Source organism: Pollicipes pollicipes, unplaced genomic scaffold (genome assembly GCF_011947565.3).
Source record: "Pollicipes pollicipes isolate AB1234 unplaced genomic scaffold, Ppol_2.1 Scaffold_4339;HRSCAF=5111_pilon_pilon_pilon, whole genome shotgun sequence".
In the NCBI taxonomy this organism is placed as follows: Eukaryota; Metazoa; Arthropoda; class Thecostraca; order Pollicipedomorpha; family Pollicipedidae; genus Pollicipes; species Pollicipes pollicipes.
Genome location: NW_023596473.1, coordinates 308,779 through 326,324, shown reverse-complemented (window position 1 = coordinate 326,324; position 17,546 = coordinate 308,779). Strand labels below are relative to the sequence as shown.

General features: G+C 59.6%; 1 protein-coding gene across 1 annotated transcript in view; it reads right to left on the bottom strand.

The window, feature by feature from the left end:
• LOC119097774 (putative U5 small nuclear ribonucleoprotein 200 kDa helicase) overlaps positions 1-17,262 on the bottom strand; it is a gene marked incomplete at its 3' end in the record, with an annotated part of 64,056 nt that extends 46,794 nt beyond the window's left edge. The window contains 21 exon segments of the mRNA XM_037220746.1: positions 4,599-4,746; positions 5,065-5,271; positions 5,638-5,794; positions 6,212-6,318; positions 6,814-6,936; positions 7,342-7,473; positions 7,913-8,029; positions 8,500-8,643; positions 8,933-9,079; positions 9,966-10,136; positions 10,988-11,158; positions 11,498-11,965; positions 12,276-12,663; positions 13,075-13,166; positions 13,493-13,647; positions 13,909-14,086; positions 14,088-14,102; positions 15,163-15,334; positions 15,821-15,984; positions 16,932-17,116; positions 17,242-17,262. Coding sequence (XP_037076641.1) covers positions 4,599-4,746; positions 5,065-5,271; positions 5,638-5,794; positions 6,212-6,318; positions 6,814-6,936; positions 7,342-7,473; positions 7,913-8,029; positions 8,500-8,643; positions 8,933-9,079; positions 9,966-10,136; positions 10,988-11,158; positions 11,498-11,965; positions 12,276-12,663; positions 13,075-13,166; positions 13,493-13,647; positions 13,909-14,086; positions 14,088-14,102; positions 15,163-15,334; positions 15,821-15,984; positions 16,932-16,976 — 3,301 coding nt within the window.
• Positions 17,263-17,546: the final 284 nt, after the last annotated feature.

Genomic DNA, 17,546 nt, shown 5'->3' with positions numbered 1-17,546 from the left:
TGCAAGGCTAGAAGCACGCCAAATACGTCCTGGTGGAGGGTAGACCCGGGCCTGGAGCGCGGACGTACGGCGGTGGCAGCGACACGCCCGCGACGGCGGTGCGATAGCGCATCTGAATGGCGCAAGCGGGGAGTACTGCCCCTCACAGGTCAGGTCAAAGGACAAAGTCCTGGGTACAGTGAGTCTCGCCGTCGTGGAAGACTTGCTGGTAAACTCGCTGATGAAACCACTTCAGAGGAGGGTATCTAATTGTATCTGACCACAGCTGCATCAGACGCTTAAATGGAAATCAACACAGCACAGGAAAAGGGATACATTCGCTCAGAACTGGCCGGCATGAGGACAATAAATACATTAGCGAAGCACAGAAGACATTCACAGCCGCCGCTCGGCAGCGCCGAGTCAAAGAGGACTCAATCAGCCGAGCGTAATACAAGCTCATCACATCCAGACGGCGGCAAGGAACGAAGTCAATAGAAACGGAACCTAGAGCCGTCCCAGACGCCGTCTGCGGGAGAGGCCTTACGCAAAAACTGCTTGCCATTATGTCTTGCTTAACAGATCAAAGGTTTCCACCTCGTGCGCAGACTGACGCTGACCAAACGTATCAGGGCGAGAGCCAAAGCACAGTTTAATGGCAAAGTGTCTCCCATCCGATCAAAGTCGCATTTCAGAAACTTCGGTCTTGGTCCGGTCATTCGTCTATATCAAAAACGCGTTCCGCTAGGTTTGAGTGACGTCCCATTTGCGCAGCTCAGAATGAGGTTATCACTATGCCACGCGCGTTGGATATTTAAGCTTAAGGAAAACGAAAGCATTTCAATCAGTAATTTTTTCAGCAGGCGCTACATTAACCGCACTTCTATAATCCGAGCGGGGCAGCGATCACGCGATGTAGTCCCCTCCCCCCCCCCCCCCCCACGCCTCAGCTAATCACAGAACGAAACGAGTCAACAGTGCTGTACTACTGAGCACTTACTGGACCACCGGAGTGCGTTCACACTTCTTGGTGTTAGGGCCCTCATCTACTCAGTGGAACTACCACTACCAGTACAGAACCACGTCTGCTGTCCTTTAAGCCCATATGGGTAGGTAAGTGGCATCTGTGAATGTTATTGCCAGCGAAGCTGTAAGCAAAACGAGTCTAAAGGAACCGGACCAACCGAAACAGCGCACTCTATTTTCCCGCAAGTAGCAGAAAACTGGTTCAAAAAGACATACAATTACTTACCATTACACATCACTTGCCCACGGTCATTTCCTCGTTTCCATTCGATCCGAGTGAGGGACTGTCATGGCGGGAGTAGTGACTGGGCTTATTGGTTGTAGGTAGTGGTTATTTGATATAAAGAATTGGAAGCCTTTGGAAAACCTGAATTTTGACACTTTTTTGGACGGGCAGATGGTCCATCCTCGGACTTCCGACGGGAGCTCGGACAAGAACTTCCCCAAAACGGCACCTCTGTTCTCAAGCCTCTGGTGTTTTGCGTACTCCGGCCACAAGGTCACACAGACGCGTCTCCCTACCAGCTTGTGGTCGGTGGGTACTCTCCTGGACGCTGCGGTGGAGGCGCCACTGCCCGGCCGATCAAGGGCGCGGTCCTCCGGCACGAAACGCCATCAGGCGCGGTCTATATCAGTGAAGAGGCTTGCCACGGGCGGGACGCCATCTCCGCTGTTCTGGCTTGTTTGCAATCGATCCGGTGCTGCGCCGCCGTGCCCAAACCAGCATGGACTCCGAAGGGCTGGCCGTTTACGCGTACGACAAAATCGAAGAGGCTGCGACACTCACGGTTCAGCCCGCTGTTGATGAGGTGAAGGAGTGAGCTGACACGTGGTCGATGGAGGTCAGAAAAAAAGAAGACCAAAACCACGCTTTTCATTTCGAGTGTGCACGAAACAAACAGCAAAACCAGCGTGCCCATCCGCTTAGGCGACAACGCGGTGGAGCGTCACCTTCGGCACGCGCTGATCTCCTCAAACGACAAACGGCTTGAGACCACACTGGCGAGACGGCTCAGGGCCGTCGAAGCCCTGGTCGGTACGACGTGGGGCTGTGGCTCGCCTCTCCCGGGACGCGCGCGCAGCTCACCCTGCCGGTCGCGCTGTACCGCCGCCGCCACGTACGTACAGTTCAGCGCCCATACAACCGGAGGCCAGGCCGACGTAGCTTCCGCCGTGGATGAACCATCACGGGCGCTCTGCTGACGCCACGGGAGGAGTGGCGCTCGCCGACGCAGCCATGAGAACTGCCTCCTCAGCCGAGTAGCGAGGGACGCCGCCGCGTGAAGGAGTCCTGCGCTTCCCACCGCACGGCCGAGATGTGAATCAGACCACGTCTCCGGAGCGGAGGGACTTGACGGTAGTACAGCTGGCCGCCCGGTTAGCGGCCGACGTCGGGCTGGAGCGCCTCCCACGTGAAGAGACTACATCGCCCAACAGGTACCGAGTCCCAACCATGTCGCCCCGGCCGCGCGCCGGGCGGTGCCCCACCGTGTTCGACACGTCGGCCACGGGAACACACCGCGGATCGACGCTACGGAGACCAGAAGGGCAGCGGCTGACGGCGCGATGGCAGTCGTGCCTGCGGCGGACAGCACCTGCTTCACCGACGGCTCCACCGAAAACGGACTCGGGCCGGGCGGAGGTGGTGTCATCCGTGGGGAACAACGCCGATGGACCGCCGACTGGGGCGTCCCCGCTGGCCGCACGACACGCTTACGCCGCTGGGAACAGGGAGCGCGCCCTGCAGCGGCTCGGCACGCTAGCGATACCCCAGAGGAAATCAAACCACTGGGGGTTCTGCACGCACTTCCTCTCACTCGCTGTAACCTCAGCAGCGGTGCGAGAAACGACTCAGAGGCAGAGGCGAAGATATGGTCATCCCTGACCGGCCTGAGCCGGGGCCGGGAGAACGTCAATCGTCTGGGTTACAGGCCGCGCGGCAATCGAGGGTAACGAGAGGGCGGATCAGGCGCCCAATGAAGGCCGCGTTAAACCGGGAAGCTGTAGACATCGACTCTCGCCCCGAAGTGCGTATCTGAACAACTGGTCGGACATCTATCACACAACCTGGCCGCCCGAGCTCGTCCCCTGCAGAGCGGCCAGGGGCCCACGGCCTGGAGTGTGAGGATGGCTGGTTCGGACACGAGCCAGTGGTGCCGCGTCAGCTCCATGCCAGTCACCGCTCCCTGCTTATTGTGCACCGCTGTTCCGCCGGCCGATAACCGCCTGTGTCCTAAGAGGGGGTGCTGGAGAGACTGACTACCTTTCTGTGACTGCCTGCTTCACACAGCGGCTGGGTCGGCCCTTCCTGGCCACACTTCAAGGCTGGCGGTGATGCAGGCTGACCAGGACGACGCAGTGCGCTTACTGTGGCCGACAGGCCTACGAGGGGACAACTGATCCGCGTGACAGATCCGCTCGACGATGGAAGGACACCAGAGAGAGGGACGTGTACATCGCTGTGCGGCCGCTCTCGTCCCTCTGGATCACACAGCAGAGCTGTCACCGTCCGGCGAGCGGCCACAGGCCGAGCTCAGTCCGCCAGCGAGCGGCCCACAGGCCGAGCTCAGTCCGCCGACGAGCGACGACAGACAGAGCTCAGTCCGCCGGCCAGCGGCCACAGGCCGAGCTCAGTCCGCCGGCGAGCGACGACAGACTGAGCTCAGTCCGCCGGCCAGCGGCCACAGGCCGAGCTCAGTCCGCCGGCGAGCGGCGACAGACAGAGCTCAGTCCGCCGGCCAGCGGCGACAGGCCGAGCTCAGTCCGCCGGCGAGCGGCAGCAGGCCGAGCTCAGTCCGCCAGCGAGCGACGACAGACTGAGCTCAGTCCGCCGGCGAGCGATGACAAGCCGAGCTCAGTCCGCCAGCGAGCGGCGACAGACAGAGCTCAGTCCGCCGGCCAGCGGCCACAGGCCGAGCTCAGTCCGCCGGCGACCGACGACAGACTGAGCTCAGTCCGCCAGCGAGCGGCGACAGGCCGAGCTCAGTCCGCCGGCGAGCGGCCACAGGCCGAGCCGTCACGGCGAGCGGCGACAGACAGAGATCAGTTCCGCCGGCGAGAGGCCACAGGCCGAGCTCAGTCCGCCGGCGAGCGGCCACAGGCCGAGCTGAGTCCGCCGGCGAGAGGCCACAGGCCGAGCTGAGTCCGCCGGCGAGAGGCCACAGGCCGAGCTCAGTCCGCCGGCGAGCGACGACAGACTGAGCTCAGTCCGCCAGCGAGCGGCCACAGGCCGAGCTCAGTCCGCCAGCGAGCGGCGACAGACAGAGATCAGTCCGCCGGCCAGCGGCCACAGGCCGAGCTCAGTCCGCCGGCGAGCGGCCACAGGCCGAGCTCAGTCCTACGGCGAGCGGTGACAGACAGAGATCAGTTCGCCGGCGAGAGGCCACAGGCCGAGCTCAGTCCGCCGGCGAGGGGCCACAGGCCGAGCTGAGTCCGCCGGCGAGAGGCCACAGGCCGAGCTCAGTCCGCCGGCGAGAGGCCACAGGCCGAGCTCAGTCCGCCGGCGAGAGGCCACAGGCCGAGCAGCACGGTCCGCCCGTCGCAGCCGCGCTCCGCGAGTCGGTGGCACGGCGCGCGCCCACCAGCCTGCTCACCGATCTCGTAGATGGCGCGCATGAGCCGGCCGGCCGACTGGGTGACGTAGACCATGTCGGCCATCAGCGCGAAGCCGTCCAGCTTCAGCTGCGAAATGTACGCCTGCAGCAGGATGTTGATCTTGGCGCTGGGCTCCTCGATGCTCTCCTGCGGGGGAGGCGCCTGTCATGCAGTGGTAGTGGCGCAGTGTGAGGGCAGGGCCGCGCAAAGGGCTCGCTCTCAGACAATGGCGCCGGTGTCTACGTCGTCACGTGACCGGGGAGCCTGTTGACATTACTGTTTGTTACTATGATTGGGAGGCTGTGAACCGGTCTCTGTTGTCCGAGGCGGACATGATCGGTGATCGGTGAGAGATGCCGGGGGTCCGGCTCGTCTATGGCAGGTGACGGGGACGACCGAGAAGCGGACGGCACCACCGGCACCCGAATCGCCGCCGCTGCCCGACAGAGGCAGCGCACTGCTCACCTTGATGGGCACGGGCACGCGCTCCATCAGCTTCTGCAGCTCCAGTTTCTCCTCCTCCCGGACGCCGACGTTGCGGAACTCGCCGGACAGGGAGAACACGCGGAACAGCTCGATCTCGGAGAGGCTGGGCTTCAGCAGCTGGTTGTAGGTCTGCACCGTCTGGTGCGTCAGGTAGTAGTGGCTCGCGATGCGGCCCAGCTCCGTCACCTGCCGGGGCGGGCGTGGCGGCACGCGGACGCGTCAGCGGGACCGCAGAGGTCACACACCACCGGGCCCAGCCTCTGGTCCGGGGTCGACATCGCCGACGCACCAACACCGGTGACGCCGCTAACAGGACGCCGCAGTCACATACACCACAGAGCACGTGCGTCCGGGTGCAACACAGGCCGCGCGCATAACTCATGGAAGATACCGTACACGTCAGTTTCATAACGCCGGACAACGCCACGGCCTGAGCAAAGTCGAATACGAAGATCCGTCCGGACTGGAATGCAGCCGCTGCGGCGGGGCTGCCGTCGCAGCGTGCCGCGGCGGCGCCGCCCGGCTGAAGCGGCGGCCGTGACGCGTGCCCACCTGCAGCTGGCCGGTCTTGCGCTCGTACTTGACCAGGCCGGACTTGTCGAGCGCCAGCGCCGCCGTGTGCACCAGGTCGGCGCGGCGGCCCTCCATCAGCTGGTCGGACTCCACGGAGTCGTGCTGCACGCCGTACAGCGCCGGCGAGCGCAGCATGCTGCAGGCCGGCGGTCAGGTCAGGTCAGCGCAGGTCACGGCCGGTGCCACACTCGCACGCCGGCCAGCGAACTCAACCCGGCGCGCTCGACATCGCGACACGGTCAGGGGTTGACAGACGCCACGCTGGGTCAGTGTGGATTGTCGAGTCAGTGTGAACTGCCGAGCAGCCGCCCGCCCGACAACGGCCACGAGCTGGAACGTGTCTGACGGCAGCACACCAGGGCTGGGCGCAAGCAGGCACGACTCAGATGGGCGGGAGAGTGCCGCCACTGGGTTCAAGGGTGGAACAGGTATCAATGCTGGCTGGGCGTACACACTATCGAGGGTTCATTGACCTGTTCACAGCACGTGTTCTGCTCTGGTACTCCACGCCGCCGCCGCGGGATCGTGGTCACCGTTCCCACGGCGCACTCACCGCACGTAGAGATACGTGTAGCCCAGCCAGTTGACCGCGTCGCGCACGTTTTTGACCGTGCCCAGTACAATCTCGGCGTTCAGCGTATCTGACAGCCGAGACACCATCTGTCGGCGGAGAAACACACACACACCCTCCAGAAGCCGGAAAGCTGGTCCGTGTGATGAGCGTATCGAAACAATGCTACCACGCAAGCTTCATATGACATGCTTGACATAAACGACGTGAAATGACTTCCGCATGACGTACTAGCAACTACATGGCATGTATGTAGTTGTTGTCTTGCGACAGTCATCTGTTCAAGCGATCTACATATATACACAGCCTGTAGTACTTCAACGTTAGCGCACCTCCCCACGACATCGTACCCAGTCAGGACTGGAAATCCTTCAGCGCAACGCAAAGATGGCCGACAGCAACACAACCCCAGCCAACACCTCCCGCCGGTTTGGACGCACGAGCGGGCGCGACGCGCCGACAGCACCGGGCTCCTGGGACCGGCCGCCGGCGCAGCAGCGTTGCCCCGGCGCCGCACGGGCGCGCCGGCGCCGGCCGTCCCGGACCGGGCCGCCAGCGGTGACGACACGCGCCACGCCACGCACCTGAGACTCGACAGGCAGCTGCTGGTTGAGCAGCGAGAGGTAGTACTGCAGCTCCGAGTGGTTGGTGATGAGGATGCCCTCGCCCTTGGTGTCGTACTGGGGCCGACCGGCGCGGCCCAGCATCTGTAGGGTAACGGCACCAGCACGTCACGGCTCTGCCAAAGCCGCCCCTGGAGTCGCTGGACGGCGCCACCAGCGGGCACCGGAGTACGGGTAGCACTCCAAACCGCAATGTACCAAATGCTTTAAGGACCAAGTTGACACATCTGGTCCGTGGCGCAGCAAACGCTCATGGAGTATAACTATCAGTCACCATAAAAACGACTGTCAACTCAGTTTACTAATCGCCTTCACAAGACTTATTGAACTTTGCATCAGGAACTAAACAGGCGTCCCACATCCCGCCCTGAGCGGTGCGCGGCTCGCGTCCAGTCACCGCACACCCCGCGGTGGTCGGATGCTGTCTCGTTGAGAGGAGGCGTCAGGGCTCTATGGCGGTAGCCTGACCTGCCACGGCGCCTGCCTCACCTGGAGCACGTCCAGCGCGCCCAGCTCGGTCCAGCGGCCCTTCTCCGGGTTGTACACCTGGGTGCCCTTGATGATGACCGTGTGCGCCGGCAGGTTGACGCCCCAGGCCAGCGTGGCCGTCGACACCAGCACCTGGACGAGGACGGAGACCGGGCGTACTCGCGCCGCCACGGCAGCAACGGTGGAAAAGGACGCAGAGCGTGTGTGGCGGTCGGGTTTGACGACCACTTGGCATCCCACCCTTGCTGGAATAACACGTAAACCAGCAGCAAGTACCAGCAATCGTCAGCCGAGCAGTGGCTCCTGGTCACTCCTGGTCAACCACTCATGAATACGACTGGAACCAGACATCCTGAGCACAAGGTCACCGAGCCTCTGAAGAAGCCAGAGTCGCTGTTCGTCGCGAATCGCTGCACGACGAGACGATCGCTGCGTACTGATCGCGACACATTTGCTCGGGAAATCCCCAGCCGCCGTGTGGTCCAACAGCAGCAGCTGTCCATCATGGTCCGCCCCGGACCGGGCGGGGAGCGCCGCCTGGCCGGCCGGCCGAGGCGTCCGCGCAACCCACCTGGATGTGCCGATCAGCGAACAGGTCCTCCACGAGCGTGCGGTCGACGCGCGTCATGCCGGCGTGGTGGATGGCGAAGCCGTACGGCAGCAGGTCCTTCAGCTCGATGTTCTTCACCTGCGGGGCGCGCGGGCGGAACGGGGTCACCGGACGCCGGTCACGGGATCATCGAGACTCACCGCGGCATGCATGGCAAAGACTAATGAAGGTCCCGTGAATAGCAATGCCGTTCTGGGCAAGGTCAGATGGCGTCAGAGGACGGGGCGGACCGCGCCGAGCATTGCAGCACGCTAAGCTTTCGCCACCAGTCTGATGTGGACTTGGAATTGCAAGATCGGATGGTAGAGAACAGGGCTCGCACAACAAGCACTGCTTGGTGTGAGCTCTGATTCCAGAAATCCATCCACTCAAAACGTCCGGACTAAACCTTTAAGAAGAACAGTATTCCGCGAATGAGCCGGAAGCCGCGTGGAGAACACACGGAGATCGTGGAGTTTGACAGCGATACTGGACGCACCGGCAGTTGCAGCGTCGCGTGACATGGGGGCAGCTCGGCCCGACACAGCCCGGCCCGGCGCACCACCCACCTGTTCCGCCTCTGTGCGCAACACCTCGGTGGAGGCGGAGCCCTCGCGCAGGAACTGCCCCAGCGTGTCCTTCTCAAGGCACATGTCACGCACGGCGCGCGCCGTCTTGCCCGTCTCCTTGCGCGAGTGCACGAAAATGAGCACCTGCGAGCACGGGCCAGCTCAGGTCACAGGTCACGGGTCACGTCCTCTGAGGCGGAGGCCGGCCACCTAGTGGGCAGTCGGGGCAGCACAACACCACGAGCTATTCCCCACGATTCTGTGAAGGCCACATCTGCCAGCCATATCCCATCCTCAGACATGCCATAAGCTCTCAACGCTAGGAGTCCGTTGAGTCACAGCAAGAGCACCGGCGCAGAGCATCCTGGCACGCTTCTCACGCAGCAGTGAGCCCGCTTGTGCGGCCGGAGTCTCCAGACGGCGGCGGGAGTACCTGGTTCTTGCCGGCGTGCTCCATGACCTTCTCGTAGACGATCTCGTTCATGACCTGGAAGCGTTTGATCGCCTTCTTCTCGGTGACGCCGATGTACTGTTGCTCCAGCGGCACGGGGCGGAACGAGTTGTCGAAGTAGAACAGGCCCTGCCGACGGCGGGGCCAGGCGGGGCGCGTCACGGCCGGGTTGGCGATGAGGAGGTGGAGGAGAGTGGAGAACACGCACATGCCATCCCGCAGTGAGACATTGGAAACAAGCGGTCCATGGGCGTAACAACCTTGCATACTCCGTCGGCTAGGTTACAGATGGCGCGAGCCTGCAGCGTCTAACCCCTGGGTATAGCGGCAGACTGTGGCGTCCTACATGGACAAGGTCACTAGCGACGCGTACAGGGCCGCTGGCGCCCGGCAATGACTGCCAGAGCAGACCGCGCTGACACTGGCGTTCCGGCGCGGCTCTCGAGCAGACTCAAGCGGACCGTGTGTGGACCACGACACGTGGCAAAGGCAGGTTGACGGCACGCGTAGCGTCCTCCGCCAGACACCGCATCCGAACAGGCCGCGTGTAGCCTGCCTGGGTCGGACACGAGTCTGTCCCTGCCGGACACGAGCCTGTCCGGGCTGGACGCGGGCCTGTCTGGAACGAACACGAGCCTGCCCGGGCCGGACACGAGCCTGTCCGGGCCGGAGACGAGCCTGTTCGGGCCGGACACGGGCCTGTCTGGACCGGACACGGGCCTGTCCCGGGACGGACACGAGCCTGTCCGGGGCCAAACACCAGCCTGTCCGGGCCGGACACGGGCCTGTCCCGGGACGGACACGAGCCTGTCCCGGGACGGACACGAGCCTGTATGGACCGGACACCGGCCTGTCTGAGCCGGACACGAGCCTGTCCGGGTCGGCCACGAGCCTGTCTGGGCCGGACAAGGGCCCAGTCCCAGCGCAGCTCCGCGGCATCACAGCGCTCGTCCCTCACCCCTCCCCTCCGTCCCGGCACACGTCCCCGGCGGGCCGGACCGCAGGCGGCGCTCACCGTCTCCGGCTTGACGCGCAGGAACATGGCCACGTCGTGGTAGTTGGGCAGCGTGGCGGAGAGGCCGACCAGGCGCACCTGGTCCTGCGTCAGCTCCATGTTGCGGATGGTGCGCGCCACCAGCGCCTCCAGCACCGGGCCGCGCTCGTCGTGCAGCAGGTGGATCTCGTCCTGCAGGCACGCGCGTGCGGCGGTCAGCGATGCACGGTCGCCGTGGGTCACGGTACGGCCACCGCCGATCGCGGCAGGTTCATCAAAACCTCCGACACGGTCACCGAGTGAAATGGTATAGTCACCAAGCGTCCCAGGATGGTCACCGGGGATGGCCACACAGTCACCGTATCACATGACATGGTCACCGAGGGGTCACGATTCGGTTACCGAAGGTCACGGCTTGGTCTCAAGGGTAGTCGTATACACAGTGTCATAGTAGGGCCACAAGGGATCACTCCATGGTGACCAATGGTCACGGTCAAGTCATAACACGCCATGACACGATCACCGAAGGTCACGGTATGGTAGCTGAGGGTTACGGTGAAGTCACAGAGGATTGCAGCGGAAGCACCACGAGGCACGCTGGATCACCGGTGGTCAGCGAAAGTCACGACATTGTCAACGAAGGTCTCTATATGGTCACCAAACGTCACCAGTATGATCACCAGTAGTCACGGCATGGTCACCGAAGGTCCCTATGTGGTCGCCAAACGTCACGGCACGATCACCAAACGTCACGGTATGGTCACCAAAGCTAACGGTATGGCCGCCAAAGGTCACAGCACTGTTTCCGGGGTCATAACGGTCAAGGTGAGCCGACACAGCTGATCATTTACTGATCTGAAATACCAGTCTAAGTCAGTCAGATTGCAAGCACATAAATTGTTCGTCAAACTGTGCGCACAACACGGCTGAACAACTGTCGGTCCTACACATATGTATCTGTCAGTGGTAGCCCGCTGCGCGCCGCAGACCACGCGGCCAGCGGTCGCGAGCGGACCGACGGCGCGACCGCCGGCGCCACTCACAAAGATCATGAGCCGGACGAGCTGGGTGAACGTGCGCTCGCCGCCCTTTCTGGTGATGATGTCCCACTTCTCGGGCGTGCACACGATGATCTGGGTGCTGACGATCTGGTCGCGTGACAGCTGGTGGTCGCCCGTCAGCTCGGAGACGGTGATGTTGTACGCCGCCAGGCGCTGCGGCACGCGGACACAGTCGGCTCGGTTGGCCAAGGCGGGGCGTGATAGCACGTGGTGGCGGTCGTCCGGCATCCTACGTCACATGTGCGGGTGGTTTCGGAGCACTCGGGTCATCACTGTGCTGTAAACGGAACTACAAATGACACGTGGTTGGCACCAGATGTCATTTCTCCGATTACGAGGAGAGGCCAATGGTTGAGGATTGTCCGATGATCGCTGGGTACTCCTCACGAGCTTGTGAAAAGGCTGGACAGCTCCGCTAGACCCCCGTCCTGAATTCGCTATAGCCCGCAGCGACGCTCCCCCGGAGGCCGGCGCAGCTCCGCGACCACTCACCTTGCTGAAGTTGCCGACCATCTCCTGCACGAGCGAGCGCATGGGCGCGATGTAGATGATTTTGAACTGGTCGGCGCGGATGGAGCCGTCCTCGTTGATGTGCTTGCCGATCTCGCGCATCATGGTGAGGAGGGCGACGTTGGTCTTGCCGGCGCCGGTGGGGGCGCACAGCAGCAGGTTGTCGTCCGAGTGCAGCGAGGCCTGGTACAGCCGGCTCTGGATGCGGTTCAGCGACTTGAAACCGTCGAAAGCCGGCTGGGCGTATTTAGGCAGCTCGCGGATGGGCACCAGCTGCTCGTCCGGCTCGAATGGCTTGGGCTTCAGCGCCGGCACGTGCACCTCCTCGTAGCCTTTGCGCTGTTTGCGGAATGAGCCGTCGGGCAGGTGGCACTTCTTGTTGGACATGAAGTGGCTGCCATTAGAGAAGACCAGGTCGTCCAGGTCCAGTGTCTCCCGCGGCCCGGCCACCTGCGAGGACGGCAAACGGGTCAGGTCACGGCGGAGCGGCGCGCGGACAAATACGGTCATTTGTCGTGAATACTGTACTGGCAGATGAGACTAAATGGCCAATACAGAGCTGCAGTGATGCAGCTTCACTTGCATTCGTACATCATTATCATTTGTCCACTTTGTCCTTGTCTCTGATGCCCTGTCCACCTTAGCCTTGCCTCTGACTACCTGCCCACCCCGTCCTTGTCTTTAGAAACCTGTCCACCTCGTCCTTGCTTCCGAAACCATGTCGGCAGCGTTGCCGGCTGTACCGCGTCCGCGTCCCCACCTGACTGAGCTCGCCGTCCACCTCCATGGCCTCCTGCTGCGGCTGGCGGCGGTCGGCGCCGCCGGCGGCCCGTTCCTCCCCCTGCTCTGCCGCCTCCAGCTCCTCGCGCACGGCGTTGTCTAGCAGCCGGAGGATCTTGCGCAGCTGCGGTTCGGCCTCCATGCGGTCGCGCAGCTCGCGCCGCTCCTGGTCGGACTGCGCTGATGCCAGCAAGGTGCAGTGCAGGATCATCTGGCGGTGCTTCTTTAGCGTGCGAATAAAGTCGAACGCGTCGTAGCCGAGCAGGATGACCAGCTTGTTCTCGGCCTCGCGGTCGTCCTCGGCCGACTGCAGCACCTCCATCACCTCTCGCGACTTGGCTTGCGACACGAACGGGTCCGTATAGTACCTGAAACAGCGGGCGATGGCGATGGTCGGTGGCGCCGCACCGCGCGGCGTGCCCGCTACCGGCCAGCTCGGCGACGAGAACGCCGGTAACAGCCGCCCCCCACCCCGCGCCCGCGCACACCTCAGCAGGCCTCTGGATGGCGGCGGGGAGTAACGGCCGAGATGGAGTTCGTACGAATGCAGCTGTTAGGAACACCGACTCGTCACCACGCATACTTTAAACAGAAACACTGATGAGGGCAACTGAAGAGATCGTCGGCCACCGCTTTAGATTACTGTGCTGGTAAACTGATGACGAGCGGAACAACATACGTAAGTAAACGGAGGCCTCAGTTGGCACCGACTGTCTGAGGCACAAACCAGCCGCCATTGACGTGGAGGGCTCCGGCAGGAGCAGATGACGCCTCAGTACCTGGACAGCTGCCGCTGAAGCCAGTGAGCGTCAATGTCCTGTGGATGAAGCGCCTTCTCTTTCTTCATCAGAGACTCGTCTCCTCCTTGCAACTGGAATGTGAGGCAGTATAGACGCTACCCGCCTTGAACATGCTAACGCTTAATAAAACAGATCGCCACCTGACAACTCTCTCATTACAGACGTGGTGTGCTTTAAACTAAGTGGACAGCTCCGGGCTACAACGTTCTTCGTATGACGACGCCGTCTTATAGATACTCCCTTCAGCCTACTGTCCGGGAGGGTGGTGTGATGTCATGTGGGACATCACATCACGCGCTACAAGCTGCAGCAGCTCAGCTCGGTGACGGAACCCCTCCTACCGGAAGCTGGTGCGACGCGGCCGAACTGCCGGGGGGCGGCCGGCCCGGCGACTCACGTTGGTGGCCGAGATGGCCGTGTTGGCCTTGGACTCCTCGCCCTCCTCGTCGTCGTCGTCTTCCCGCACCTCTCCGTACACGTCCTCGTTGTCACCCTCGTCCTCGGACTCCTCAAACTGGACGTTGACGCCGTACGTGTCGTCCAGCTGGTCGGCTGCCGGCACACGGCGACAGAACACGTCACCGTTCACGCCCAACAGCCGTGCACGACCACGTCCTGCGTCATTTCGCACACCAGCGCACCACAGAAGTGGCGGCCAATTACGATAAGAATGCGGACACCGCAAACAAAGCAACGCGTGACCGTCGCGCATTGGCGGTGGCTACCGAACCACCAGTCTGAAGCCACACCTGCGACGCGGTCCGCCACGGACATCAGCGCACTGAGCGCAACTCACTGCAGGGGCCGGCCTACCTGCGGCGGTGGACTTGACCTCGGTGCCGAAGTCGGTGATCTTCTTGCCGAGGTTGACCAGCAGAGCAAACCGCTCCTCGGCCAGCGGGCCCAGCAGGCCCTCGGTTTCCTTCTTCCGCTCCTTGTCCTTCATGCGATCGTTCTTGAGCACTGTCAGCACCTCGTCGGCGGCGCCGCACTAGCACATCTCGGGGCTGCCGGAGCGCGGCCCTCGGCTCAGCACACGGCCACAGACTGGGGCGCCCACACGGCCACAGACTGGGGCGCCCACACGACCACAGACTGGGGCGCCCACACGGCCACAGACTGGGGCGCCCACACGGCCACAGTCTGGGGCGCCCACACGGCCAAAGATTAGGACGTTCACACGGCCACAGAATGGGGCGCCAACACGGCCAAAAACTGGATCACTAACGTCACCACAGGACATGGACATGCAACAGGCCAGTCGCCGAGCACTGTTACCTGGGGCGACGGCCACGCCGTCAGAGCTGTAAACTGGTGCCAGAATTGCATAGACGTTGAGCTGTCATCCTTTGAGAGACAATTTTATTTTGCCCCCTCATTGGCCAGATTCACAAAAACATTTACTCAATGAATGCTGATTAAACCACTCCGGCTTTGCTAGCTTTGACACTTTTGGTTATCCCATGGCGGGGGGTGGGGGTGTGAACTACGAACCTCTCTCTGCCGTTAAACACCTAATGCGCTAGAAAACAAAAAACGAGGACGACATCACTTTAAGTGGTTTAAATGGCTGCCCAGTTTCTCTCGTTTTGTCCAAGGTTTGGTTATGCTCAAATTTGACCATTTCATAGCGGCTTTCATGGTAGAGTTGTCAAGTTATGGCAAATGGAGCCAAACCAACTCTCCACAATCTTGATGCATTAGCCAGATCCACACAGCAAGCAGAGCCTGTGTCAAAGGCCCCAACAGCCATCCACGCACACCCACTTCTCTTCTTCTCTCCCCCCCCCCCCCCCCCATGCCGACAACACGGGTCATCACCACAGGCCAAGGTGGCACCGCAACACATGACGTCACATGATCCGGGGCGTCCACGGGGCAGGCCGACCGTTCAGTGCGTCCGTCCGCAGAGTCATGGCGATGCAGACCAAAGCAACCTGACATTTGCCCACGAAGGCGTCATATGAGCCTGCCTGGAGTGATATTCAAATGTCTGATGCACTCTGATGTCTCATGGACACTATGAATCTCATCTAAAAACTGCCAAGCTAAAAACGGGGTGTGTACCTGATCGCCAATGGCCTCCTGGATGAAGCTGAGCAGCACCTCGTAGGTGTGGCGCGTCTCCTGTGTCTTGGGCCGGTAGTAAATGCCCACCATCTCCTCCACACCCTCTGACAGCAGTGTGGTGCCGCGCATCTTGGTAAAGTCGTGCTGTGCCTCATCGCGCTTCTGACGCCTGCACAGCACAAAATCAGCACAAATCAGTCACTGCCCCACTGCAGCAAGGGCACTCCTCCCTCTAAAAATGCATGTGACACATCAGCTGCCAACTCTTTGAACAGCAAGTAAACTGCAAAGCACTTAAAAACTCAATTTCCATTTCATGTACGATAACACTGACTTATGAATAAATCCCAATCATTTACAGCCTCAAATATAACAACATGCTTAGGGTGAAATTGCATATTACTACTTGGACCCCTCCACCAAAAAATAGAAACTGAACACTATGATGACATGACACGTCCTACTACAATTTGATTCTGATAAGCTACAGCGGTCCCAAATGAGACAGCTGTGTGGGGCAGCAGGTGCCCTCCAAAATACCTCTTTAAGGTATACACCACTCTGCATGCTGATGCTGGGTACACACATGGCATGAGGACACATGATCATTCTGACTGCCCTCTCACACTCTCCTGACCACGTGTGATTCTCTCACTTGACTTTGCGTTCATCTGTCTTCTGTGGCTTGTTCTTTTGAGCTCTGTCACCCATGCGGGTGCCCTCCAGCTTTCCAACTAGGGAGACAACCTCACCGGTGGCCTCATCTCGACCTCGTCGCTCCACCAAACGCAAGTCAGTTTGCAGGACAAGGTTGGAATTCTGGAAAAAATGTGAAGCATGTCATCAGTTTAAATTTGTCTTAATATTCAACAAATAGCAGTTCACAAAGCATGTCCAGATTTTTGGCTACCAACCAGATGTAGACTGCATTATGCAGATATTTGCAGGTGGATGATATTGTTCATCATACAGACACTAAAAATGCATATCTCATCAGGCATGAAAAAATTAAAAGAACAAAACTTCTAAATTTTCAGCTCTAAATTCCAGCCTCCAAAGCGCTCAGAGCTTTAAGGTCCTCAGTGCCTTAAGGGCCTTGTTGATCTAAAATCCTTAACTCGCAGAGCTTTAAGCTAATCCATGTTCTAAACAACAGAAAGGTTTAGAGTTCAGCATCATGCTTCCCACAAAATCTCCTTGCAGTGACTGAAGAATATTCAGCATGATTTTCATGTAAATTTGTAGTGTTTTTTATGGTTGATGAGAAGGGAATGCTCCATATTTTGAGCACACGTGAAATACCATGATGCCTAAGCAGCTGAGTGTGTTATAAAGCCCCAATGATGATGGACACACACTAAGCTACCAATATCAGGGTAATGTAAACATCATTTAAACTGTTGTGAGCTCCTTGCATTTGCGCAAAATGCCACATCCATTAAAGCACTTCTCAACCCAAACACCCTTGGATCTGGGACAAATTCCTATTACTGCATGCATCCCATAAATTTTGACATGCTTGCGAGCACTTCAAACACATGTAAAGGAAGATCAAAACAAAATGTCTGACAAATAACAAGTTATTCCCCTATATAGCACAGTCACTTGTCATATATGACATCATTATTTGTTAGATGTAAGAATAGCCATTGAGTGTGGTTAATTTCACATCTCACAAATGACCACACTCAATGACTGTAGACCTATATCTTTACGGCAAAATAAGAGAAGGTGCTTTTGATACCACAGTATGCAAGCAGACTTACCGCCTTGTACTCATACTGAAGAGAGCGAGCAGTAGCATCAGCCATTTTTCTTTGTGTGGTCCGCTCTTATTCCACACAAAGCCAAAATACTTTTCAATTCAGATACCGCTATTCGTCTTCATACAGAACGCCAACAGCCCGCTATGTACTAAATGGTGAAAAGATTCACCGGGCACTCTTGAGACCTGAAACAACGCATTCCCAGTGATTGCTCGTGCGCATCCAGACATTGTATGCAATAATACTATGTGGGAACCCAGAAGACACATGCCCATACAAGCCGCTTCACCGATCATCGCCTTTATGGTACCCTAAACACCAACCAGCGCCGTCCCAGCAACGCTGCGAGCTTTTGTAAAACTGTTGTTGTTGTTGTTGGTTAAGGGCGCATAGCCTCTTGGGCTCAGGCGTCCATCGTTGAAGTGTTGTCTTGCAAGTTTGGTAGCACAGGTGGTAACTAAGCGCGACAGAGGATAGAAGGAATGTGTCGCGCTGGTCAGGAATTTTCGTGCAGGATAGTGGTGTAGCAAGGAGGTGCAGTAAACGGTGTTAGTTTCTAGAAAACTCGGTGTTAAATGTTCAGATACATAAACTGATTAGTGAACTAAAACAAGA